We start from the raw sequence: 26,222 nt of genomic DNA, 5'->3' as shown, positions 1-26,222 counted from the left end.
TTTCCTTTTTCTGCTGATACTTATACTTATTCAAAGAATACAACACCAACCAGCTGTACTCAATGGTACATAGTGGTCCATAGTTACTTGCTTCAATGAATCTCCAATAAAACAGTATTTTGTCGTGCGCAATCAGAATGATTTACTATGGAGATGTACATACGATGTGAGGGTTTCAAATAAGTATTAGAAAGGGGGTTCCCCAAGGCTCCAATTTAGGGCCTGTTTTGTTCAGCATTCATCTAAATTATATCGGCAAAGCTGTGAAATACCATTTCACTGCAGAACATATGACATTCTATAAAATGTTTGAGTTTCCATGGTTAGTTCCCTGACATTACACAAATTGTGTTCCCTGATGTTCCTACGATGTCCCAAACTGTTTTAAAATATTAAATAAATCGGCATAGCAAATAATCCATGCCTTCTTCTACATTATCTTCCTGGATGCAACTGGCTTTAGCCCTGAGGCCCTGGCCTAGCCACATGGCTGAATCAGTGGGTCAGTAGTGGCAGTGATAGCTTGTCTAATAGAATATCCTGGGTTGATTGTTTTGGTGATTGATAATTATTATTGTTGCTGAGACCCTGGTGTCCCCGTTTACCTCTTCTTGCTCCTCTGGTGAGTTGTGTTTTCACCGGCTACTAATTACAACCTGAGGCCCTGTCCCCGCACGGCCTGAGTCTGACACGTCCCCCCAGTGTCACCTCTGTGTCCCCCACCACTGCCATTAGCCGCACTTGGCAGCCAGTATTAGCCCAGATATTAGCGCCTCGCCGGCCCACCTGCTGCCCTTATGGGACACTCTCATTGGACCCCTATGTGTGTCTGTTCTGTGCTAGTGGGGAATGGGGACTATCGGGGCACATTGCGTTAATAATAATAATTACCCCCCAGGCACTATCCCAGTCCCTACGTACACAGTCCCGCTAACGAAGTGTCTCAGTCAGGGTCCTGTGCGTCTATAGGCCCTTCCCCAGGGAACGGCATGTCTAGTTCACACAATGCACAATACCGGCCAACCCCTCGTCCCCTGATCCCCTCCTGCTTTGTTAGATTGACTCTTCCTCACCCCTCCCCTCCCTCTCTCTCTTTCTATGCTCCCTGGTCATCCTTTGATGTCACCTGAGTGGGTTACTCTTGACTTTGTCTCTGTAGCAGACACTCCCTCCATTTCTCCCTCGCTCCTCTTGTGAGAGTGACTCCAGGGAGACCCCCCACCCCCCCACCTCCTTTGTCGTGAGATCACTCTGCCCCTCTGGGTCTTTTTATTTTCCTGTTCACACAGCAGATCCATCCAGTGCCAATTATCTCATCATTTCCACCAACTAATTCACCATCAGCCTCAGCAGTGTGGCCTTCTTTCTTGCCACTGCAAAGGTATATGATTTAGTGGTATATTTCCATAGAAATGTCAATAGCATTTTTGTATTGCTTACTTACCTCATGTTTACTTCTGATTAAAAATGCTCAATGGACAGGACAAACATCTTGTTATATTGCCCAAGCCAAAAAGTGTTTTACCAAGCTTTTGAGGCCGACATCTAGTGTTCTGATTTAACTTCTTGTGCAACAATTGAATTTATATACACTGAAGAAAAATGTAAATGCAACATGCAACAATTTCAAAGATTTTACAGAGTTACAGTTCATATAAGGAAATCAGTCAATTGAAATAAATTCATTATGCCTAATGTATCGATTCCGCATGACTGGGAATACAGATCTGCATCCGTTGGTCACAAACCTTAAAAGAAAGGTAGGGAAGTTGATCATTAAACCAGTCAGTATCTGGTGTGACCACCATTTGCCTGATACAGTGTGACATATCTCCTCCACATAGAGCTGATCAGGCTGTTGATTGTGGCCTGTGGAAGGATGTCCCACTCCTCTTCAATGGCTGTGCGAAGTTTCTGGATACTGGCAGGAACTGGAACATTCTGTCGTACACGTCGACTCAGAGCATCCCAAACATGCTCAATGGGTGACATGTCTGGTGAGTATGTAGGCCAGAGAAGAACTGGGACATTTTCAATTTCCAGTAATTGTATTCAGATACTTGCGACATGGGGCTGTGCATTATCAGGCAGAAACATGAGGTGATGACGGCGAATGAATGGCATGACAATGGGCCTCAGGATCTCGTCACGGTATCTCTGCAATCAAATTGCCATTGATAAAATGCTATTGTGTTCGTTGTCTATAGTTTATGCCGGTCCATACCACAACCCCACAGCCTCCATGGGGCACTCTGTTCACAACATTGACATCAGCAAACCGCTCGCTCATATGTCTGCCATCTGCCTGGTACAGTTGAAACCGGGATTAATCCATGAAGAGGACACTTCTCCAGCATACCAGTGGCCATCAAAGGTGAGCATTTGCCCACTAAAGTTGGTTACGATGCCGAACTGCAGTCAGGTCAAGAAAAAAAATTTGCACAAATTTTGAGAGAAATATGCTTTTCTTTGCGTATGGAAATGTCTGGGATCTTTTATTTTAGCTTAAGAAACTTGGGACCAACACTTTACATGTTGCGTTCATATTTTTGTTCAGTACAGATTCAAAATATAATAAAGTGCCAGTGCCAACTCCTTTCGGTAAATCATGAATATCTGTGACAAAGGAACAACCTCCATTGTACTTCAAATAAGCCCATTCTGTTAAAGCTGTGATAGGTGTTAACAATAGAACAGTACCATACATCTCTGAGGTTTTCCTGGAGTGCCACGATACCACTCACTCTTTGATCCCTCCTGGAGGCTTGGGCGGCGTCAGTGGAGGCTGGTACGGCGCACAGATCTGATTGAATGTGACAGGAGATCCCTGAACAAGGCTGAAGTGTCCAGACACATCTTTGTCCCCATCACACAGACAGATGTGTCGAGTAGATTTAAGTTATGTACGGCATGTCTATACAAGTTAAATCTAATTTAATATGTCACGCGTGTCATACTCAAACTCTCAATGAGGTGACCTGGCAGTACATGACAAAACAGTCTGTGATATGATTTCTGTAACATTGTTCTCACGCCTATGTGTGGTGTGGATTGACACAAACAGCTACTACCAGGTAAATGTTCCTCTTTGGATATAACACCATTACATACTGTTGTGGAGAACTTTTTCAAACGTATTCTCCAGCTTTGTCTTTTCGCTATCGCATTGGTCTTTTTCTAATGATAAGGGGAGGATTCCACAGTAAACTGAATTTGAAGTTGTTTCAGTCACTTTACTTGGATAGCTCCATATAGATGATCTACAGATGGTCACACTATCAACAAACTATCTGTTGAAAAGCAAATGCTTGCTAAGGTTACGGTTCGGGTTAGGGTTAGGTTTAGAATTGGGGTAAGGGTTGAAGTTAGGGCTAGGGTTAGGCTAAGGGTTAAGTTTAGGGTTAGGATAAGGGTTAAGGTTAGGGCTAGCGTTCGTGGATAGTTAGTTGAAATGTTGTTGACAGTTATTGAACATCTACTGAACATCTACAAACCATCTACTCGGGACTATCCAAATAAAGTGTTACTGTGGTTTCTTTTAACAGACTTGCAAGCTATCTATACTGTGATTGATGAAGAATTTGTCCATAATAAGGTTTTACTGCCATTCTGCTCCTAGTTTACTTCTTGCCGTTCATCGTGTCACTTCATCACTTAAATAGCCAATAATCTGTGCAACACAACAACAGTCTATTTAGATCTTCTCTTTCTTCTGGCAAATACTATTTAAACAACCTGGTAAACATGTCTGTCTTAATTCATTATTCTCCTCCCCATCATGATCAAGCCTCTCGATTTAATGAGGCAAATAGATATTTCTGCAGTGATTGTCTCTCTCCCTCAAAGTATTAAGACTATTAAATGGACACATCTGTTTTTAATTAGGAGCTAAAGTCACCTCGACGCTGTCTTCCATTTTAATGTACTTTGAGCAGTGATTCCATCATGCCCCCACCCCCCACCGACAAACAATGCCCCCCCCGTCAAATTCTCTGCGGCTCTCTGTAAACAATGGCCTAAAATTAGATAAGGAAGGAAGGATGAAACAATCCTACTAGCATAAAAGAGACACTGCAGTACACAGAAAGGCCTATCCTGCTCATTCATTTGATTGTAGGGTTATGTCCAACAGTATAATGACATACATTAGATAATTGTCCCATCCTTCTTTATGTAATTCTAGACAATAGCATCTCAGGGACTTGTCGATAGAGAGAGAAGGCAATAGTATAGGCTGTTTTGGTTTGGTTCCTGTTGTTAAATCAAATCAATGTTGATTGGTCGCATACACAGTTTTGCAGATGTTATCGCAGGTGGAGCTGAATGCTTGTGTTTCTAGGTTCTATGTGGCCTAATAGCACCTTTATAGACACAAATATCAATACATTTTGTTTGGTGGCCTTAGAAATAATGCCAAAATATCAGTTGTTCTCAAGGTGCATAAGGATCTGCTGATCATTTTAGGGAAACGCAGTGCATTGTGGGATGCTGCTTTTGGTTAGTTGAGGAGGGAAGCAGGCAGGTGTGAGACTCCGGGAGGCGGCTCTCAGAGCCAGGTCCCTGTAGAATAACCCATAATTGGAAGCAGAACTCATGAGGACCTTCTGTGTAGGGCTGTTATGGCACTTGACTCCAGGCTCCACCTGCCACCTAGTGGAGTACAGGAGCTTTTGTGAGAGACATTGTTGTAGCTCAGGCTTTTACGTTTTAACCCATGCATAAGGTATATGAAAGCTAGTATCTCAGGTATTGTGCACTAGATATTAGTCTGGCCAGTTTGAGTAACTGAAACCATTTGTTTTTCCTTTTGAAAGGCTTTGTTGGTGAGGTGTTCTTGATTTTTTCCGCAGGTGACAATGGTAGACATTAAAAGGCATGTATTATCTATGTGGAACACATGCTGTGTAATTGTTTGAGGTCTGAGTTCAATGGAACAGGTTAATTATGCATGACATTGTGTCTTGTTAGGTAGCCAAAGTGGGCTAATAGACAGGCTCAGTCCTGCATACTTGTTATACCCTATAACAGATACAGGTGTGTTGTGAGAATTTGAATTACAAGTTAGCCTGTTGTGTATGCATGCAGATAAATAATTATCCTCAAGGCAAATCATGTTTATTTTAGATTGTCTTTCACAGAGGAACCCAAATGAGGCTGTGCTGTTCTTTCTGAGATAGCACCCAAACAATATAAGATGCCTTATGTGCACGTTATAGAGGAACAACATGTGAATTTATAACCCACACATCTATAACTGACATCTCAGTCAGTATGCAACTGTCCCCCTGTATGGATATCTTAATCTTGTTCATGATATTCCCTTGTGACAACATTATGCCTGCAGTACCGCCTAAGGCCACTGGAGGTCAGAATAACACCTCTTATTGAAACTTAGAGGGATGTGGAGAGCATTGATTATTACCTTAAATATCACAAGCACATGACAATGATACCATTGTTTGGGTACTACCAAACATGTTCTAGTTTGGAAAGTACAGCTGTTTTAATTGTTTGGTTGTGTCCCACATATTCGTATATTTGTTTTGGTAGGCTACTATACACAATGTACAAAACATTAGGAACACCTTCCTAATATTGAGTTGGACCCCTTTTGCCCTCAGAACAACCTCTATTCGTCAGGGTATGGACTCTGCAATGTGTCAAAAGCGTTCCACAGGGATGCTGGCCCATGTTGATGCTTCACATAGTTGTGTCAAATTGGCTAGATGTCCTTTGGGTGGTGGTCTATTCTTGGTACACACAGGAAACTGTTGATAGTTAAAAAAAACAAAAAACAGCAGCTTTGTAGTTCTAGCCAGACTCAAACTGGTGAGCCTGGCACCTACTACTGTACCTCATTCAAAGGCACTTAAATCTTTCGTCTTGCCCGTTCACCCTCTGAATAGCACACAAGTAGTCCATGTCTCAATTGTCTCAAGGCTTAAAAATCCTTCTTTAACCTGTCACCTTCTCTTCATCTACATTAATTGAAGTGGATTTAACAGGTGACATTTAAGCAGGGACCGTAGCTTTCACCTGGATTCACCTGGTCAGTCTGTCGTGAAAAGAGCAGTGTTCCTAATGTTTTGTATACTCAGTGTATATGCCATAGGTGGGTTGTAATGGTAGCCTAATGTGATCTAGGCCTTTTTTCTCAAAATAACTTTAACCCAGGAGTGTGAAGGTGAACGGAAAGGCTCTGGAGCAACGAACCACCCTTGCTGTCTCTGCCTGGCAGGTTCCCCTCTCTCCACTGGGATTCTCTGCCTCTAACCCTATTACAGGGGCTGAGTCATTGGCTTATTGGTGTTCTTCCATGCCGTCCCTAGGAGGGGTGCGTCACTTGAGTGGGTTGAGTCACTGACGTGGTCTTCCTGTCTGGGTTGGAGCCCCCCCCCCCCTTGGGTTGTGCCGTGGCGGAGATCTTTGTGGGCTATACTCGGCCTTGTCTCAGGATGGTAAGTTGGTGCTTGAAGATATCCCTCTAGTGGTGTGGGGGCTGTGCTTTGGCAAAGTGGGTGGGGTTATATCCTTCCTGTTTGACCCTGTCTGGGGGTATCATCGGATGGGGCCACAGTGTCTCCTGACCCCTCCTGTCTCAGCCTCCAGTATTTATGCTGCAGTAGTTTATGTGTCAGGGGGCTAGGGTCAGTCTGTTATAACTGGAGTATTTCTCCTGTCTTATCCGGTGTCCTGTGCGAATTTAAGTATGCTCTCTCTCTTTCTTTCTTTCTTTCTTTCTCTCTCTCTGAGGACCTGAGCCCTAGGACCATGCCTCAGGACTACCTGGCATGATGACTCCTTACTGTCCCCAGTCCACCTGGCCATGCTGCTGCTCCAGTTTCAACTGTTCTGCCTGCGGCTATGGAACCCGGACCTGTTCACCGGACGTGCTACCTGTCCCAGACCTGCTGTTTTCAACTCTCTAGAGACAGCAGGAGCGGTAGAGATACTCTCAATGATCGGCTATGAAAAGCCAACTGTTGCACCCTCGACAACTACTGTGATTATTATTATTTGACCATGCTGGTCATTTATGAACATTTGAACATCTTGGCCATGTTCTGTTATAATCTCCACCCGGCACAGCCAGAAGAGGACTGGCCACCCCTCATAGCCTGGTTCTTCTCTAGGTTTCTTCCTAGGTTTTGGCCTTTCTAGGGAGTTTTTCCTAACCACCGTGCTTCTACACCTGCATTACTTGCTGTTTCGGGTTTTAAGCTGGGTTTCTGTACAGCACTTTGAGATATCAGCTGATGTAAGAAGGGCTATATAAATACATTTGATTTGATCCTTCCCCTAAACACCCCGACCCACACTCCTTTTCACATTTGTAAAAGCATTAATGGGTAGGCCACATATGGAATCTATATCCAGTGAATTTCTTTTTGATCACTCAAAAGCTTTCACAAGTCCTTTAAAATGTGTACTTTTGACTCAAGCAAAGTCACTTTGAGACTAATCATTTAACGATGTGAGGCCTAGAGGAAGAGAGTCGCTCATGTCTGAGGATGACACTGTCGCAGTTTTCAGTAATGAGTCACTCAGAGATCCAGTCAAGAAGAGATAGTAATGAAGTTTATGAAAGAAAGCAGAAGAAATTGGTGTTTTCAACCCCCACTCTGTTTAGCCTGGAATACAAACGAGAATACTCTGTTTCACCATTGTTTTACTTCAACAATTTAGATTCCAGGCTACATTATAATAAATAATTCATTAGATGTATTTAGCTCTTTTCTACCAACTGAGGTACTCAAAGTGCTTTACATAGTAAGATAGAAACTCCACCACCAATGTGCAGCAGCCACCTGGGTGATGTAGAGCAACCAGCATCTGGTCTTCTATCCAGGGACCGATCAGGACCGACCCTGCTTAGCTTCAGAGGTAATCCAGCAGTGGGATGCAGGGTGGTATGCTGCTGGTAAATGTGTCCTATTGAAACAATAGATCATAAACCAGACAGGAACCAGCTGCTTCAGCAATTACGTTAATATTCTTCCTCACGCTTATTGGTTCACCCACCATTCTAATCGAGTAAGAGGGAACAAGACTATCGCACACGGTACCTGATACTGTAGGTCATTTCCCTCTGGTTTGATTGAGAACGGAAGAACAATGTACTATACAGAAATAAAGTGTTACGAAATTTTCATAGCACTTTATTTTTGCATAATACATTGTTCTTCCTTTGTGATGAATAAGTCTAACTGTCACAGAAGTTATGTGAGGAGGATCAGGTGGTTCATCACGTCCCGGTTCAAATCCCGGGTTACTGCTTTTGCCCAAGGCAGAAGGATAAATGACTTCACCACACCATCGAACCATTACATCAACTGTTGTCGTGCTATGTCCTGTACGTCTGCATTGTCCTCTGAGAATGTGGCGTTATGTGGAAGTCAAAAACAGAATACAGTTGCAGTTTGTTAGGGAGCAGGGAAAGGAAGCCAGGGCTAAGAGCACTGCACCAGCCACCAGCCCACACAGAGGCACAATGTTCATTGGCAAGAACAAGTAGTTATTGTGTCGTGCCATGATTAAACTGAGTTCGTGCAGCAGTGTGACAGTGAAAGGAACGGAAGAGCAGTCAACGCTGGGTTCTTTGTCGAGGTTCTGCTAGGTTAGTTACCAAAAGGATGCACACTATTCCTATAACACATTTTAGGGTCAAGATGGTAGCTTGGATTCTTGATAGTCTGATATGGCATCGCCACTTCCCAGGTATCTCAATTGTATGATGATATGTAAATACTTGACGGTTTTATGATCAATGGGCATGGTTACACATTGTTCGATGTGACGAGACAACTTCATCTGTGAGACAGTGTGAGAACATTGGGTGGTCAAGCTAACCAGGAGAACTGTTCAATGTCATTTTGACATCGCAAAACTTGAAACTCTTGATGTGGAAAATGTCTACTTTAAAAAGTTGTCTAGTTAAACAGTAAAGAATGACATAAACAGAGCGCCCTGCAGACCTGGCTTGTATACATGTGTTCCATTAAGCTTCTCTTGAGATAAGCACACAATTTGTCCTGTATAGTTTATAGTTGAGGGGGAAAACAGGGTATTGTTCACTACGTTGTTAGCAGCAGACATTCCCTGGACATGCCAGCCGCTAGCTAAACTGATAAGCAGCTAGCTATCTATACATCTCTTTATGTGGAGGCAGAAAAATACTCTCAGTGTTAGCATTAGCTCTGTAAGTGCTCTATTTATCTGTTTGTGAGCCTTTTTCTCTGAATACTCTTTCTTGTCTTGAGGCTTATGCCCCCGGTCATGATTGCGGTGCTTAGTCTGCAGAGAGGCGCATAGCACTAAGTGCTCTGGATGAGCAACACAGGCTTTCTACAAAGGGGACTGTCGAGCGAGAGCAATCCGCTCTGGGACGTGCAGTTTAGTGACTGGCAGAGCATGAATTATTCAACGTGGGAAGATAGTGTATCTTTCTAATACAGGGCTACAGTTTGTTCAGCTGCCTCTGGTTATTCCTAGAGAACGTTGCAAAGAAGCCTGACCCATAAACCAGTTATGGATCAAAAGGTCTCTTTTCTCTGTGGGTTAAGAAACATAATTTGTCTTGCTCAGAACAGTGGCAGGGGTAGAATAGGAGTTTGAGTGAGAGTTGAAAAGGGATGAATGTGGATCGATGGGAGCAGAGCAGAGCTGAGAGAAGGTACTGGCTGACCTTAGCTCCATAGCCTTATCACAGACTGCTTCTCCAGCAGTTCAATTCAAGGCATCTCCAGGCCATCACGCCATGGCATACCGGCCGGATGCAGCTCCCTAGAATGAGGCCTGGTACACAGCTAGACTAATGGCCTCCACTGTTTCATCACGAAGACCACAGGGAGACTCGCTTCTCAGGCAAGACCAGCGACCAGAGGATTGCACGTACATGTAGTCTACAGTGGCATGGAAGCACAACTGCATAAACAAAACAATCATACAACATGAGAGGCTGTCTGTCCTAAAGCAAACATTGGGTAGTTCATTTATTAGCCAACGCATCACCCACTAAATATCTAAGTCTCGACCTTTCACAATGTTACAAAGCAGATCTATTCCAATCGTTCAGATTTATTCATGGGGAATGTGTCCTCACTGGTTGTTGACGTGATCTGCGAGGCCCTGTCTTGTCTGTGGTGCAACTGATACTAACCAGACACTGTTTGTCACGGGCATCCAGAATGGCATTCGAATGGAATCCATTCCCTTCTCTTCTTTGAGCTTGTTCAACAGTAAGTTTTTTATTAGTTTATACACAGGTTGCCTTGAATTCAGTTGGTTATAAAAAAAAACATTATACCCAGATTTGAGTCATTGCTATAGATGGTGCAGCTGAACTGACATGAATCTCAACTCCCATTATGAGGACTATGTATAATTTATAAAAAGTATGACAAAAATACTGTTCAAAAGGTTCATCCTCAACATCACCGAGGGCACACTATCTGCCCTCCAGGACATCTACAGCATCTGGTGTCACAGGAAGGTCAAAAAGATCATCAGCCACCCGAGCCACTGCCTGTTCACCCCACTACTATCTAGAAGGTGGAGACAGGTGAATCAAAGCTGGGACAGAGACTGAGAAACAGCTTCTATTTCCAGGCCTCCGCCCATTAGCATGCCCTGAACCTTAGTCACGGTTCTAAACAGCTACCACTCTACGCTACCCTGCACCTTAGAGACTGCTGCCCTGTGTACATGGTCACTTTAATAATGTTTACATACTGTATTCTAGTCATGGATTATATATAAAACATATCTTTTATTATTTGTTCTGGATTGTTGTTTTTTTTATTGCAAGGTATTACTGCACATCTACAAGTCTGTGTACGCAACCAATAAAGTTTGCTTTGATCTATTCTAAATGCTACTGTGTGGTGCTGTACTCCAGTTCGACTTACTCAGGACTCTTTCTGATTTTCTAAAGAACATGTCCCGGGGCCTTTGTCCTGTGATGTGTTGGGGTGCTTGTTTTTCTGTGACGACAAGTGACCACCACAACACAGTGGTCTATCAGGGAAAAACAAATATCGTGACAAAAAATATTGTCTGTGTGTGTTTGCATGGGTTATCAGCTGTGCGTGCGTGTGTGTGTGTCTGTGTGTGTCTGGGAACATGTGCCAGACACATCTGTGGTTCGCTAGATATCCCAAGGCTCTTTCCACTCCTATCAGCACACTGTAAACTAATCTATAGAGATCCTTCAGTTCCTCCAGGAGCTCCATGTGATGGTTGGGATATCCAGACCCTGCAGTCTCTGTCTGCCCTTAAACAGTAATACCATTAATCCAACAGAAAACAGCACACTGTAGACTGTTAATGAATGTTCATACGGTCTGTCATTGATTCTGACACCATAAACGATTTGACATAGTTTATTCTGAAGGTTTCGGGAATTAACAGATAAGAGCAAAACCGGTATTCAGTTCAACTTTCCCCCCCCCCCTTCTGTAAAAATGGTTAACAACAGTTATAAATACAACTGTCACGACACTGAAGTTCATGAATGACTTTTTGTCCCAGTGTGGGCCCAGTTAAAACACTGGTGGTGAGATCCAGAGGTAGTGGTGGGTGGCTAAAGTTGACTAGGAGCAACACGGTTTCAGCACTGTGGAGAGAATGAACAGCGGACAAATACAAAACTAGAAGCAACTGGTGGGGAAAGCAGGTTAAGATGGATGGATGTGAGGAAGAGTGTCTCTTTCCTCACCATCCATCCCCTTTGTTGACTGATTTGTAGCAATGAGGCACAGTCATATATGAAACCGTGTTCATGAATAGGGTGCTAGTTTGTTACCAGGACAGGTTGAGAAGCTATTATTACTTTGTACATCCCACTCAACCCTCTCACATGGAATGGTGAAATGACACCAAAACGTAGGCGTTACTCTCTCCATGGTTCCTTCCCAAAGCAGTTGCTGGTAGTGCTTGAGACTCGACTGCCACCCTTGGACCACACACTGAGGTTTAAAGTCTCTATCCGTCCCTCTGTCTCGACAAAGGAACTCTCCAGTGGGAAAGTGTAAAGGACACGTCAATTTCACATCTGCACAGACAAATAAAATAGTTTTTTTTCATGGACGAGCCATTTCCTTTACAAAATAAATCTTATTTCTCAAGAATACAATAATAAAATGAAGCACGTTGGAAAAAAAGTAATAGAACTCCATATATACACATACTATTTTGGCAGACAAAAACATGAACAAGTTCATTATTGTAAACAGCTCTCTCCTCCCTTCCTCTTCCTGTTTCCTATTACATTCACAGCTCTAGTTTCTGGTTGGTCAGAAACCCGTAAATTGTGCTTAAGAAATCCTTGGACTGTTCAGAGTGGCTCTCCTAGGGTCAGACCCTGGGGTCTGCCTGTAAATAAGTGCACTGTCTCTACAGTAGGTCACTGCTTTAAGACTGTCCCGTGGCTGCAAGTTCACGTGGCCCTCCTAGTTGACCCGCAACATCTTGCTGTTGGACGTTGAGGTGGGCAGGAAGGGTTAAGGGCTTTTTGTGTGGTACCGGGTTAAGCAAAGAGAGGTTTGAGTGGGACTGGGGTGGGAATGGAATGGTTGTATACGGCACTGGAATAAGAATAGTTGTGTGGCAACGGCACTAGAACAGTTACACTGTAGTTAGGTTTGTGTGGGACTGCGGTAAGGAGATTTATGTATGCCACTAGGGTAGGGCAAGGTGCTTGGGGGTATGAGTGCCACTAGGGTAGGGCAAGGTGCTTGGGGGTATGAGTGCCACTAGGGTTGGGCAAGGTGATTGGGGGTAGGAGTGCCACTAGGGTAGGGCAAGGTGCTTGGGGGTATGAGTGCCACTAGGGTAGGGCAAGGTGCTTGGGGGTATGAGTGCCACTAGGGTTGGGCAAGGTGATTGGGGGTAGGAGTGCCACTAGGGTAGGGCAAGGTGCTTGGGGGTATGAGTGCCACTAGGGTAGGGCAAGGTGATTGGGGGTATGAGTGCCACTAGGGTAGGGCAAGGTGCTTGGGGGTATGAGTGCCACTAGGGTTGGGCAAGGTGATTGGGGGTAGGAGTGCCACTAGGGTAGGGCAAGGGGCTTGGGGGTATGAGTGCCACTAGGGTAGGGCAAGGGGCTTGGGGGTATGAAGGGTTTAGGGTGTAAGCCTTCAGTTGTCCTCCTCAGAGAGCTCGTCCTCCCCCGTGGCTTTCTCGGGGATGGCGTCCAGGCTGCGTGGTCGGGTCCTGGACTCGGAGCCTGCCGTGCTCCCTGATGGCCCGTCCTTACTGAGGTTACAGGTGAGGGCGGCGTAGTGGATCTGCTTCAGGTTCTCCTGGACCTCACTCTTTGCGTGTTTCAGCAGGTCCGCCTGGCCCTGGAGGGGAGGCAGGGACATGACAGGAATGGCAATATAGAGACAATGGAGCATGTATCAACAACTTGAATCTCCAGTTTAAACAGAAAGTCAAAGGGTGAAACCAATAATACCTTAAAAAGGTCTCGAAGCGAGAGAGTAGTGTGGTACTAACTGTTTAATCGTAGTTGTATGCGGTCAGACATTAGAGTCCTACATCTCCCCAACGCCCACAGAGCATAACCGCTGCTTCTGTGTATAATGAATTATGCAGCGTAGCCAAACACTCACCAGGCACCAACTCAATTTCCCGGGGACCATGTATAAATGATGAGCCCAAACGCTCATGAGGTGAGCATGCAATTAATGCATGCAAATATTACAAATAAATATGCGGAAGGTCATTCCTCGATAATTACCCCTTGTATTGAGACAGGGATTAAATGAACGGCATGAAGACAAATACATCAGACTGAGTGTGTACAATCTAACTCAGACATAGGCTCTTATTCCACCGCGCTGCAGCTGAAAAACAAATGTCAATTTAGACCTACCTTATGTCCCTTCTGTAAACAAACTGTTTTCCTCATTTAGTGAACTCAACTGCATTGTGGAATCAGAATCTCTGAAGTGTTTGCTCGGAAGTAGTTTCTTGAATTTAAATTCATTGCCTACGCCTGCCCTCAACAAAACAAACATTAAGTTCAACCGCTTACATGTAACTAAATGTAATAGAAAATGTAATCTACGTAATCCCCAAAAGTTATTATTTATCATGAGATAAACAATAACTAGTAATGCTGCATTCTCCAAGATTAAACTCTCACCTTTCTGGTAAAAATAGTTATACATTGCAGAGGTGTGGTCCCTTTTGAGGACACAAGCTCAAGTACACAGATTTCCTATTCAACACAACTGTATGAATAAGGCTTGAAATGACATTTTTTTCAAAACTTTTAAGATTTCACCTTCCTTATAACTGTAAAATACATATTTGTATATTTAGTGTTAGAGAAAATGTGCAAAGTTTCTAAAGGTCTCTCTTGATCAAAACGTCTGCCCTCATCGCTTTGAACATCTTTCAGAGCTCTAGCTTGGCTTCCTGAACTCGTTAGGAACTCGCCGTTCATCTCATTTTAATATTGTCCATCTATGACAAAGTATTTTTTGTTAATCTATTAATTATTTTAGAAATATCCCATTTCCATAAGTATTCAGACCCATTACTCAGTACTTTGTTGAAGCGCCTTTGGCAGCAATTACAGCCTCAAGGCTTCTTGGGTATGACGCTACAAGCTTGGCATACCTGTATTTGGGGAGTTTCTCCCAATCTTCTCTGCAGATCCTCTCAAGCTCTGTCAGGTTGGATGGGAAGCGTTGATGCACAGCTATTTTCAGGTCTCTCCAGAGATGTTAGATCAGCTTCAAGTCTGGGGAACTCAAGGACATTCAGAGAATTGTCCCGAAGCCACTCCTGCATTGTCTTGGCTGTGTGCTTAGGGTCGTTGTCCTGTTGGAAGGTGAACCTTTGCCCCAGTCTGAGCGCTCTGGAGCAGGTTTTTATCAAGGATCTCTGTACTTTGCTCCATTCATCTTTGCATCGATCCTGACTAGTCTCCCAGTCCATCGCTGAAAAACACCCCCACAGCATTATGCTGCCACCACCATGCTTCACCGTAGGGATGGTGCCAGGTTTCCTCCAGACATGACCCTCAAGCCAAAGAGTTCAATATTGGTTTCATCAGACCAGAGAATCTTGTTTCTCATGGTCTCAGCTTCGTTAAGGGCCTTTTGGCAAACGGGCTGTTATTTCCTTTTATTGAGGAGTGGCTTCTGTCTGACCACTACCATAAAGGCCTGATTGGTGGAGTGCTGCAGAGATGGTTATCCTTCTGGAAGGTTCTCCCATCTCCACAGACAAACTCTAGAGCGCTGTCAGAGTGACCATCGGGTTCTGACCAAGGCCCTTCTTCCCTGAATGCTCAGTTGGCCGGGCGGCCAGCTCTAAGAAGATGGTGGTTCCAAACTTCTTCCATTTAAGAATGAGGGAAGCTACTGTGTTATTGGGGACCTTCAATGCTGCAGAAATGTTTTGGTACCCTTCCCCAGATCTGTGCCTCGACACAATCCTATCTCGGAGCTCTACGGACAATTCCTCCGACCTCATGGCTTGGTTTTTGCTCCGATAGGCACTGTCAACTGTGGGACCTTATATAGACAGGTGTGCTTTTCTAAATCATGTCCAATCAATTGAATTTACCACAGGTGGACTCCAAATCAAGGAGTAGAAACATCTCAAGGATGATCAATGGAAACAGGATGCACTTCAGCTCAATTTTGAGTCTCATAGCAAAGGGTCTGAATACTTATGAAAATAAGGTATCTGTTTTTCATTTTTATAAATTTGCAAACATTTCTAAAAACCTGTTTTCGCTTTGTCATTATGGGGTATTGTGTGTAGATTACTGACGAATGTGAAAAAGGTCAAGGGGTCTGAATACTTTCCGAGGGCACTGTAGGCTTCAGACAGTCGGAAGAGCGAATTAAAATGGTAGGAGGGACATCCCTGCTGCAAGAGGTGTCAGATGTCACATCCTGCTTCATACAGGCGAGATGAGATACTCCTGTGTCTGAGACTCAGGGCTACCTCTTAATGCAAACCATTTTGATCTACGGTGTCCACAGATCGATATATACGCAATGGTTTTAAACGGTTTACTGGTAGCTAAAATAGATTAAACAAAAGATAAAAACTGTCACAAAAAAAGATTGCAAAAACAAATTACTCAAACTAGGTGATCATTATCGTTACCTTGAGGATGGTTATGTTCCAGGTGAAGCTCTCCACAGCCTTGGCCAGCTTCCTGCCCTTCAGGCCCTCCTTCACCGCCATGTCATGGAGGTTCTCATGGAACTCCATCGCTGGGGAGAGAGGGGTCAGGGGACACGAGTGTTACACTCTGTATTCACACACATTTGTCCCAGAGCCTAGCATTGACGTACAATGTTCAATGCATTTATATGTTAGGTTTGCATGAAATGCCAATTGGGGTTAGGTAAGTGTCAGCACTATGGGAAAAGCCTTAAGTTAAAGCCTCCACACATTTGGTTTCATTCTTAACATGTGAGACAATGATCAAACACAAACACACATTAGATGACCATACATTAAGTATTCAAGTCTCTTTGTCAGTCTCTCAGTGTGCATACAGTACTAGAACTACCTGGTTTAGTTTTTGTTTTCATGGTCTATAAAAATTACACTAGTCTGAAAACAGCTGCCCAGCAGACAACATGAGGACGGAAGCAAAGCTGGTGAGGTCAAGATGGAGTGAGAGACATCTTCTCTTGAGAGTGTGAGAGAAAGAGAGAGCAAGACTAGCATGGGCAGGGCAGGGCAGACAGACACGACATCCCCTCACTGTGGATTAGCATCAAGGCGAGGAGCTCCCCTTCCTCCTCTCCTTCCCCCCCCCTCTCTCTCTCTCTCTCTCTCTCTCTCTGATGGAGGATACACAGACGAACATTGCCGTGTGTTTGATTTGAGTCAGGTTGCAGTCCACAACATCAGAGCAACAGCTGAGGGTCTGGCCGTTAAGGTGCTCTGTAACGGGAGCTTGGTATACTACTAATAGCTTCACCAGACTCAGCTGATGGCACACACACACACACACACACACACACACACACACACACACACACACACACACACACACACACACAAGCTGAAACGGTCAGACTGAGCATGCTCAGATCTATCGCGGCGCTCTATCAGCTCTGGGTCGGTTCCAAGCCCTGTTGGTGTTGTTTCCATGGTAACACCACATACCGTACATGTGAGATATACGGTGGGTTGGATGGATGTTGATGATGATTCTGAGGAGGTCTGTGATATTGGCACTCCAGCAATTAGCACATACCTGACCTAGATGAAGAGTCGAGACTGAGAAAACGGCCAAAGAAATGTTCACAAATTAGGCCCTGGCTGAGGCTAGTATTGTATTCTCTTACAGAGAATGCGTAGGGCATAGACTTTTTTTTTAATTGGACCATACACTGTGCTAATAATCTGTTACTCCCAGCCTTTTTGATTTTGTTCACTGTGAAACATCGGAATGATTCCGGAATGATTATCTCCCACCCTCAGGTGCTGTGCTGCTGTAACTACAGTCACTGCTGTTGTACTCATGAAGCATGACTGTGCTGGACACACACACAACCAACTCTCAGCAGGGGTTGCTTAGCAACGCAGTGTAGAGTTGAGGGTGTGTGGCGGGGGACTAATTCTGTCATTCTGAGCAAGCCCTTTCAAACTCAATTCTCGGCAAGCTTATGCTCGCTGACAGAGACAGTATGGAGTTACCAAAGGTTCTCAGTCACCTTTGACAGTCCATAACCGAGCGGCAGGTAGGAAAGGGGTTTGCCGTGGCCAATGACAATACATCAGGGGTAAGCTTCTTTAGATGGTGTAATCTTCTCCCTCGGATACCTGGAGCTCAATAACTGTCAGTACAATGAACTTGGACCACAGTGCCCAGTCACAGGAAATATTCATGAAACCGTTTCCCCAAACTGTATTGTAGCCGAGGCTAAATCCCTGTTGGTATCAAACGGTGGCATACGTGTACATATGTTATAAAAGATGATCTGCCTGTTTACTAGCTTTATTAATAATGGATTGAATCGCAAAAGCAACACATTGATGGATTGTCCACAATCCTCCTGAATAGATGATGCATTTGACCCTGTAGAATATCACCTACTGTATTTAATGGCCATAGGTCATTACTGTAATGGGGTTTTTCCATTCATCTTATGTTCCACATTTTAGCTTGTTTTCTAGGCAGTTTGTAAAAGTTAACCTAGGTGGGATCTGTTATAAGCATTACTCTGTCCAGACTAGGTGTCGTTCGTTCAGCTATTGAGTTGTCCCAGATGTTATTTGGTACCTGTGTGAATGTCAAGTATTGCATTTGATCTGTGCACTTCAGACAGTAAGTAGTGAGCTTTGTTTATTGTTACCCAGGGGGTCTTTTGAGGCGGGTTGCTCTCTCTGAGTGGTTATGATGGATTACACAGAACTCCAGTAGCTGTTACTGGAATGTTCTGCTCACTGTCCGGAGGGAATACAGTTTTTGTATTGACCCATTTTCCATTCACACTACGTATCGATGAAATTATAACATGAATTTCTCGTTGCTTAGTTTACCATTTGCTGTGTCCTATTTTGCAAAATGTTGGTGGTTGAATCCAGCCCAGTAGATTTGATATGGTGCCTGGTAGTAACCAAAGGCCTTGGGCGGCCAATGTGGAAGTCCATGTTTAACCTGTTTAGTTGTCATGTGTGCCCATATTAACTAATAAAATAATACAAATTCATGAAGCATTTCCCACCTTCACTAGCCTATCGTTTTGGCTTAACTGAGTGGCCTAGTTAGGTACAATTTGAAAGAATTTCTGTATTTGAGTACTCATGGAAATAATTGAGTACTCACATGTTAGCGTGAAAGGGTGCTGAAGGCAAAAAAAAGTTTGCGCTATGCTGGTTGTTCTGATACACAACTGAAAACCCAACTTAAAACATGTTCAATGCACTTGATATACTCCTCAAAGAACACACACCTTACCCGAGTTTGAAATGTCAGTGCTTATAAATGTAACATAATAAATAGTTGCATTTGTGAATTGAGTACTTGTATTCGAGTAATTAGTCAATGCAAACTTTAAATCGAGTACTGTGTACGTGTGCCCATCCCTACTTACTTTCAGGTTCATTTTCATAGACAAAGACTAGAGGAAAATACCCATACCTTGACAAAGTGTGATGGGTTCATATCAACTTTGAAGAGGAATGTTTTCAGACTATAGACACAATATACTGTAATACTATAGATCTTATGAGCACCAAAAGTGAGCACAATTCCGTATCGCCCTTCTGCCTAGAGTAAGAGATGTTTTTGTTGTCTCTTTCAGCACCGTTCCTTTAGGCAGTTCACATCTTAACTCTCAGACTACCAACGGCTAATGTCTCGGGCAGAAGCTTGAAGGCAGGTCATGTTGGTGTTGTGATGAATACTAAGAAGAGGAGATGATGGCAAGAAGCCATTGATTTGCGACACACACCTCAGTTAAAGAAGACACTCGTCCACCCCCTTGATGAGCCAAGACAACAGACTATGAATATTTTATATGTCATCCATCTGGAAACCAATAAATCCCAGCCCCCGGAACGATGGCCTGTTTTTCCTCACTCGGCACTCCAAGCAAGTTACTCCATGATAAATGAAACATAAACAATGCTTAGATGGGAAACGTTGCTGAAATGCGCTGCATTAAAGACACAGACGTCTAAATGATCCTGTCATTGAATATGATTTTATTTGTACTGTAGTAAATCTACAGGTCAATTTTATGCTGCTTTTAAAGCATGGTTTTGCAGAGTTTGCACCACTAGAGCTCTTTCCGGAAAAATCCACCTTGTCGAGTTCCCCTCATAATGGGGGAAGGAAGAGAGGGTGAACATTCTGAAAGATTCTCAAGCCAAGACTCTCCCACCTTGGAGTGAGTAGTGGGATCTCTGCCAGCGTGTTCCATTGATGAGCTGCCAATCACCCTATCAAGGCTCCAAGCTCCTTCTGATCCCCCACGCCCCAGAGCAGAATGGATTAACACTGCCCCTGTCCAAGTCAAGTCAACACATTGAGAATAGCCTTCTGGCCCTGCATACAGAGACTCTCACAGAGGAGCGGGATAAACAGTGCTAAGCGCACAGATATAATAAAATTGCAAGAGCACACAAGCTGCAATATTCATATCAAAGTGCAAACGCAGAATTCTAACAATGAGATCAATAATATTCCAATCAATTGCTCAGACAAAAAAAATTAAGTATTTTTATCCATTCTGGTAAATTATTCCCTTTCAATTGTTATTAGATGGGCTTGATCTCATTCTGCACGTCTTGTAGCAGTGCGGTTCCTGTTGGAAACCGGTTATAAAGAGACAGCAGCCGCTTGCCAGTCTTTGATGTTGTTCTGTTCAGAACCTGGGTGTTTACCACCTCAGCTGCAACCCTCCTAATTAGAGGAGCAGAGACCGACGCCGTGAGAATCATCAAAAACCAGGCAGAACCAAAGCAGCGTTTCAAAGCAGCCGGGTCACAGAAATGAGCATGAATCAAATGTTAATAAGTTATGCAACAGGGCCGGCATAATCAGTCCATCATTTCTGTTAGCTGCTGCTCTCTATGGCATACTTCAGACGGGGGGGGGTGATTGTATATGAAAGGAAGATGGGAAGATCTGAGGGACAGTGGATCTTTGCAGAGAAATGGGCTTTTCATGCTAAACATCGCTCTTTAGTCATCTCTTTCCCTCTCTTACCTGCTTTCTGGGTTAGCAGTATTCGGTCGTAGGCTCCCTCAGAGTTCTCCAGCAGAGTCTTGCTGGTCTGGATCATCTGTCAGGAGAGGAGAAAGCAGACAGTCCAGTTCAACCTCTTATTCCCTTTACAGCAGCCTGGCATCCTGCAGTAGTGAGCAATCTTCATTTGTTTTGTTTTTTTGCGGAGTATGTATTCAGTGCGGGGGAGAAAGAAGCCTAGGCCCTTATTACAGAGATAGAGGGCCAAGCAGCGGGAGTTGTGCTGAGGCACGGTAAAAAACAGAGGGAGGAGAGTGTATCCGAGTATGTTATTGAAATTTGCAAGACAACTAGGGCATTGCATGTTACCGTTATAAAATATGATGCTCCAGTCCTGTTTCAGAGTTGGTCTGAAACATGTGATTTCAAGAGTAGGTTATTATTGTTTATTACAGCAATCTGTTGTAAATAGGAGAGGTCTTGTTCAGAGGCGTAACACAGCCTTATCTGTGGCATCACAGCTGGATAGCGGACCGCTAAATTTAGCTCCCTGTCTTAATTGAGTGCACACTCTTCTGCCCTCCATGGCTGTGTTGAAACTGTCATGGTGGCTCTGATCACATATAGAGGCCCATTTGCACTTCTAATGCCTGGCCAAAAAAATAAAACACCCCAAAATACATCCCTGGTACATCGGGGGTATTTCGGGAGGTTAATGACGCGTGTGTTTACTGTCATGGATCCTGGTAAATACCCCCTGCACGACCCAGGAGACGTACACACGGATACGACCATCTGGATCTTTCTCCCTTATTACCGTCTCTCGGAGTGCAATTAATACGATCATCTGAAGGAAATGATATAACATGTAAAATTAGAATAGTCTTCTTAATGCGATTCTGGGGCGAGATGACACAATTACGGCAGCCTTCCGTTTCAATTAGTGGTACGGGTGTTGGGCTTTATATTCTCTGCTCTGGCGTAATTGACTTGTACATTCCCTCAGTGACTTAAGAGCACTGCAAGGTCACATAATAAAAGCAGGCGGTCTTGTTCCATGGCCAAGGCAGACCGGGCGAGGGGCTTGGGGTGGGGAGCGTGGGCAGCTGTTTCAGCAGAGCTCCAGTTGCCAAGTCAATCTCTGACGGTCGGCCGGTGACCCAACAACATGCCCCCGAGATCGATCCCTGTTGCTGTGCCAGATTCCCAGCCAGTGAGAAAGAAGAGAGTACCTACTTAGGAGCATTGAGAGCGATGTGACAGGAGCTAAGGGGATCAGCAGCACTGTGACTGTGTGTCTGTGACAGCTTGTCCATGGTGGACTGCTGGGCTGGGCGTTCCACTTCAGGCAGTGTGAAAATGGAGAACTCAAACAGTGACTCCAGCCCTCTACACCCAAGTGGGGATATTAGGAAATAAACCAATTAGAATATGTTCTTTGGTGATACATCAATTTGAATATTAGGAGTGATTTATACAATTATTTGAAAGTCCTGACAATTAACAATATGGCCTATATATTTATTGAGGTGGGCATCAAAGCTAGTTTTATGAGGGCAACCCAGAGCATTCCTACAGTCTGTGATGAGTGTAACACGTCGTGACTAAGCTGAGGGAGGCGTGTGGGGTGTTTGTGACAGTCCACAGCTGCAGTAACAGGGCTGGAGGCTGTCAGGCACACTGATTACTTTACTAATGGGTGAAGAAATTACAGCCTTGGGTGACAGACACAGCAACACGGGGAGATATTTATAGTGGATTGAGAGGTAAGTGGCTGAACTCAACGCTGGCTTTGCTCGCTAAAGACTAGCTGTGGTGATTTGTGTATTTAGTGGTGCTACCGGGAATGTTTTACAAGGCTTCAAAATGGTAATAGTTATCATTAACAAACTAGTACTTTGTGACACATTGGTACCTCCCTACATTTTCTCTAGAAAAATCAACACAGTACATTTACAACACGAAGAACAGCACGTTCAATTAAAGATCATTTCTGCAGAGAAGCACTGTGATGATACTGGAAGAGTCCACATTTACTTTTCCTCTGCAAATAAAACAAGTAATGAATAGAAAAACCAGACAACCCCATAGTAGAATTGTGTATATCTATTTACCTAGTCGGCTTGATGTTGTGTGTTCTATGAGAGAAATGTTCATCTCAAAGCGCATTCAAGTTATGAGTGCCACAGGGACGGAAACGTGCAATCTGACAAGCAGTCAATGCACAACAATTCTTAATTCAATAGTGGGGGAAAATAAAAGTTTTAAATGGCATTTGTTAAAAAGAGGTGGATCCCGGGTTTCCATTCATACTTATTCATTTCTCAACTCCTAAATATTCTGAAATGCACCATTTTAAACCCAGAGTTTTTAGCAGCGGCATGCTTGAGCACGATACCGCTCCGCAATTCACCTCGAGTGCACTGGGAGAGTGGACCAAACGTAACATGGGTCAATTGTAGGGTAACTTGGAGTGACTTAAATTGTGATGAGACAGATTACATACAGTTGAAGTCAGAAGTTTACATACACTTATGTTGGAGTCATTAAAACTAGTTTTTCAACCACTCCACAAATTTCTTGTTAACAAACTATAGTTTTGGCAAGTCGGTTAGGACATCTACTTTGTGCATGACAAGTAATGTTTCCAACAATTGTTAACAGACAGATTATTTCACTTATAATTCACTGTATCACAATTCCAGTGGGTCAGAAGTTTACATACACTAAGTTGACTGTGCCTTTAAACAGCTTGAAAAATTCCCGAAAATGATGTCATGGCTTTAGAAGCTTCTGATAGGCTAATTGACATCATTCGAGTCAATTGGAGGTGTACCTGTGGATGCATTTCAAGGCCTACCTTCAAACTCAGTGCCTCTTTGCTTGACATCATGGGAAAATCAAAAGAAATCAGCCAAGACCTCAGAAAAAAAATTGTAGCCTCTACAAGTCTGGTTCATCCTTGGGAGCAATTTCCAAACGCCTGAAGGTACCACGTTCATCTGTACAAACAATAGTACCCAAGTATAAGCACCATGGGACCACGCAGCCGTCATACCGCTCAGGAAGGAGATGCGTTCTGTCTCCTAGAGATGAACGTACTTTGGTGCGAAAAGTGCAAATCAATCCCAGAACAACAGCAAAGGACCTTGTGAAGATGCTGGAGGAAACAGGTATCTATATCCACAGTAAAACGAGTCCTATGCCAACATAACCTTACAGGCCACTCAGTAAGGAAGAACTGCTCCACAACTGCCATAAAAAAGCCAGACGGTGTGCAACTGCACATGGGGACAAAGATAGTACTTTTTGTAGAAATGTCCACTGGTCTGATGAAACAATAATAGAACTGTTTAGCCATAATGACCATCATTATGTTTGGAGGAAAAGGGGGGAGACTTGCGAGCCAAAGAACACCATCCCAACCGTGAAGCACGGGGGTGGCAGCATCATGTTGTGGGGGCTCTTTCCTCCAGGAGGGACTGGTGCACTTCACAAAATAGATGGCATCATGAGGAGGAAGATTATGTGGATATATTGAAGCAACATCTCAAGACATCAGTCAGGAAGTTAAAGCTTGGTTGCAAATGGGTCTTCCAAATGGACAATGACCCCAAGCATACTTCCAAAGTTGTGGCAAAATGGCTTAAGGACAACAAAGTTAAGGTATTGGAGTGGCCATCACAAAGCCCTGACCTCAACCCTATAGAACATTTGTGGGCTGAACTGAAAAAGTTTGTGCGAGCAAGGAGGCCTACAAACCTGACTCAGTTACACCAGCTCTGTCAGGAGGAATGGGCTAAAATTCACCGTACTTATTGTGGGAAGCTTGTGGAAGGCTACCCAAAACATTTGACCTAAGTTAAACAATTTAAAGGCAAAGCTACCAAATACTAATTGAGTGTATGTAAACTTCTGACCCACTGGGAATGTGATGACAGAAATAAAAGCTGAAATAAATCATTCTCTCTACTATTATTCTGACATTTCACATTCTTAAAAATAAAGTGGTGATCCTAACTGACATAAGACAGGGAATTTTTACTAGGATTAAATGTCAGAAATTGTGAAAAACTGAGTTTAAATGTATTTGGCTGAGGTTTATGTAAACTTATGACTTCAACTGTATTTGGTTGAGCAAGAATAGTGGCAACCAGGGAAAATGTTGGGGGAATAAAATGTAACATGAAGTGGTTTCTGTGAGAAGCACAGGCAGGGGGCATGTCAGCATAATTGTATTTATTCATTTTGGAGTAGAATGTCTTTTTAAAAAGTCACCCAAACTGAACTTCTCAGTCCTTCTACATAAAATGTACACGACTTGATCTTCTTTCACTTCATATTTTCATCAAAATTGCTGAGGACACACAAGAGTCATTGTCTAACACTTAACTCATGATCCAAACTTCACTGACGCCTGCCCATGACTCTCAATGAGAGACACTTTTGAGTAAAATTACACGACTCATCTGTTCGCAGGTTAGTTTGCACATTACCTTCATGCTCTGTGTGGGGGTTCTAAAGTCAAGAGAATGAGACATTATGAATACATTAGGTAAATTACATGCAATGCTATGCTAATGGTGTACTAATGCAGTCTGTAGCCTTTGACCTGTGTTTCTACAGTGAATAATAAGCTTCACCAATACTTCTCCAGGATTTATGCTTTGTGCACAGCACACTGCAAACATGTCTGACACAGAAAACAGCTGGTGTCAAATAGAAATATCAAAGTGTGAATATTTTAAAGCGTATTCAATACATATTCAGAGGAAATAGGCTAGATTTGAGGATGAAATATCCGATGCTCCTAAAGTGTTTTTCCATGGCCACGTTGGATAATCTAGCAGAGCTTTCATATATAATAAGTAATGAAATATTGAAAATGGGGGACGAAGGTCATTCTGTAACACTCTTGTATTATTAAGGTACAGTGATTACGGTGAGGTGTAATAGGTCTGTATTGAAATAGCCTCAATGACGCATTATAAACTGGGTGTTTCCAGCCCTGAATGCTGATTGGCTGACAGCCGTGGTATATGAGACCGTATACCATGGGTATGACAAAACAGTTATTTTTGCTGTTCGAATTACGTTGGTAACCAGTTTATAATAGTAATAAGGCACCTCGGGGGTTTGTGGTGTATGGCCAGTATACCACGGCTAAGGTCTGTATCCAGGCACTCTGCGATGTGTCGTGCATAAGAACAGCCCATAGCCGTGGTATATTGGCCATATACCACAGCCCCTCATGCCTTATTGCTTAATTATATAACTTCAGTCCATTGTCAACATTGATTAAATGACTTGATTAAAACAACCCACCCCTGCCCTACTACCTAACCCTCTTACCACCATGTTACCGTTCAAATCCCACTAAACCCTCCTCTTGACTTGATTAGAGTCAAACTCATTTTTTAGGTGTTTTGAGGTTGTTTTTACAACCAGCACATTAGTAGTGGTCTAAAATCCCAGATTTCAGGTCCTGGTCCTAAAAAAAGAACGTCCTCTATCAACTAACCTTATAAAACAAAGAAGA

General features: G+C 43.5%; 1 protein-coding gene across 1 annotated transcript in view; it reads right to left on the bottom strand.

Moving 5' to 3' along the window:
- Nucleotides 1-11,365: 11,365 nt before the first annotated feature.
- LOC115176921 (inactive phospholipase C-like protein 2) overlaps nt 11,366-26,222 on the bottom strand; it is a 54,138-nt gene continuing 39,281 nt past the window's right edge. Inside the window, exons 5-7 of the mRNA XM_029737318.1 lie at nt 20,705-20,780; nt 16,135-16,244; nt 11,366-13,343 (exon numbers count right to left, since the gene is read on the bottom strand). Coding sequence (XP_029593178.1) covers nt 13,137-13,343; nt 16,135-16,244; nt 20,705-20,780 — 393 coding nt within the window. The 3' untranslated portion in view covers nt 11,366-13,136. The remainder of the gene's footprint in view (nt 13,344-16,134; nt 16,245-20,704; nt 20,781-26,222) is intronic.

The sequence above is a fragment of the Salmo trutta genome, chromosome 37 (assembly GCF_901001165.1).
Source record: "Salmo trutta chromosome 37, fSalTru1.1, whole genome shotgun sequence".
Classification (NCBI taxonomy): Eukaryota; Metazoa; Chordata; class Actinopteri; order Salmoniformes; family Salmonidae; genus Salmo; species Salmo trutta.
The sequence above is the reverse complement of the archived record's forward strand: the minus strand, read 5'-3'. Positions and strand labels throughout refer to the sequence as shown.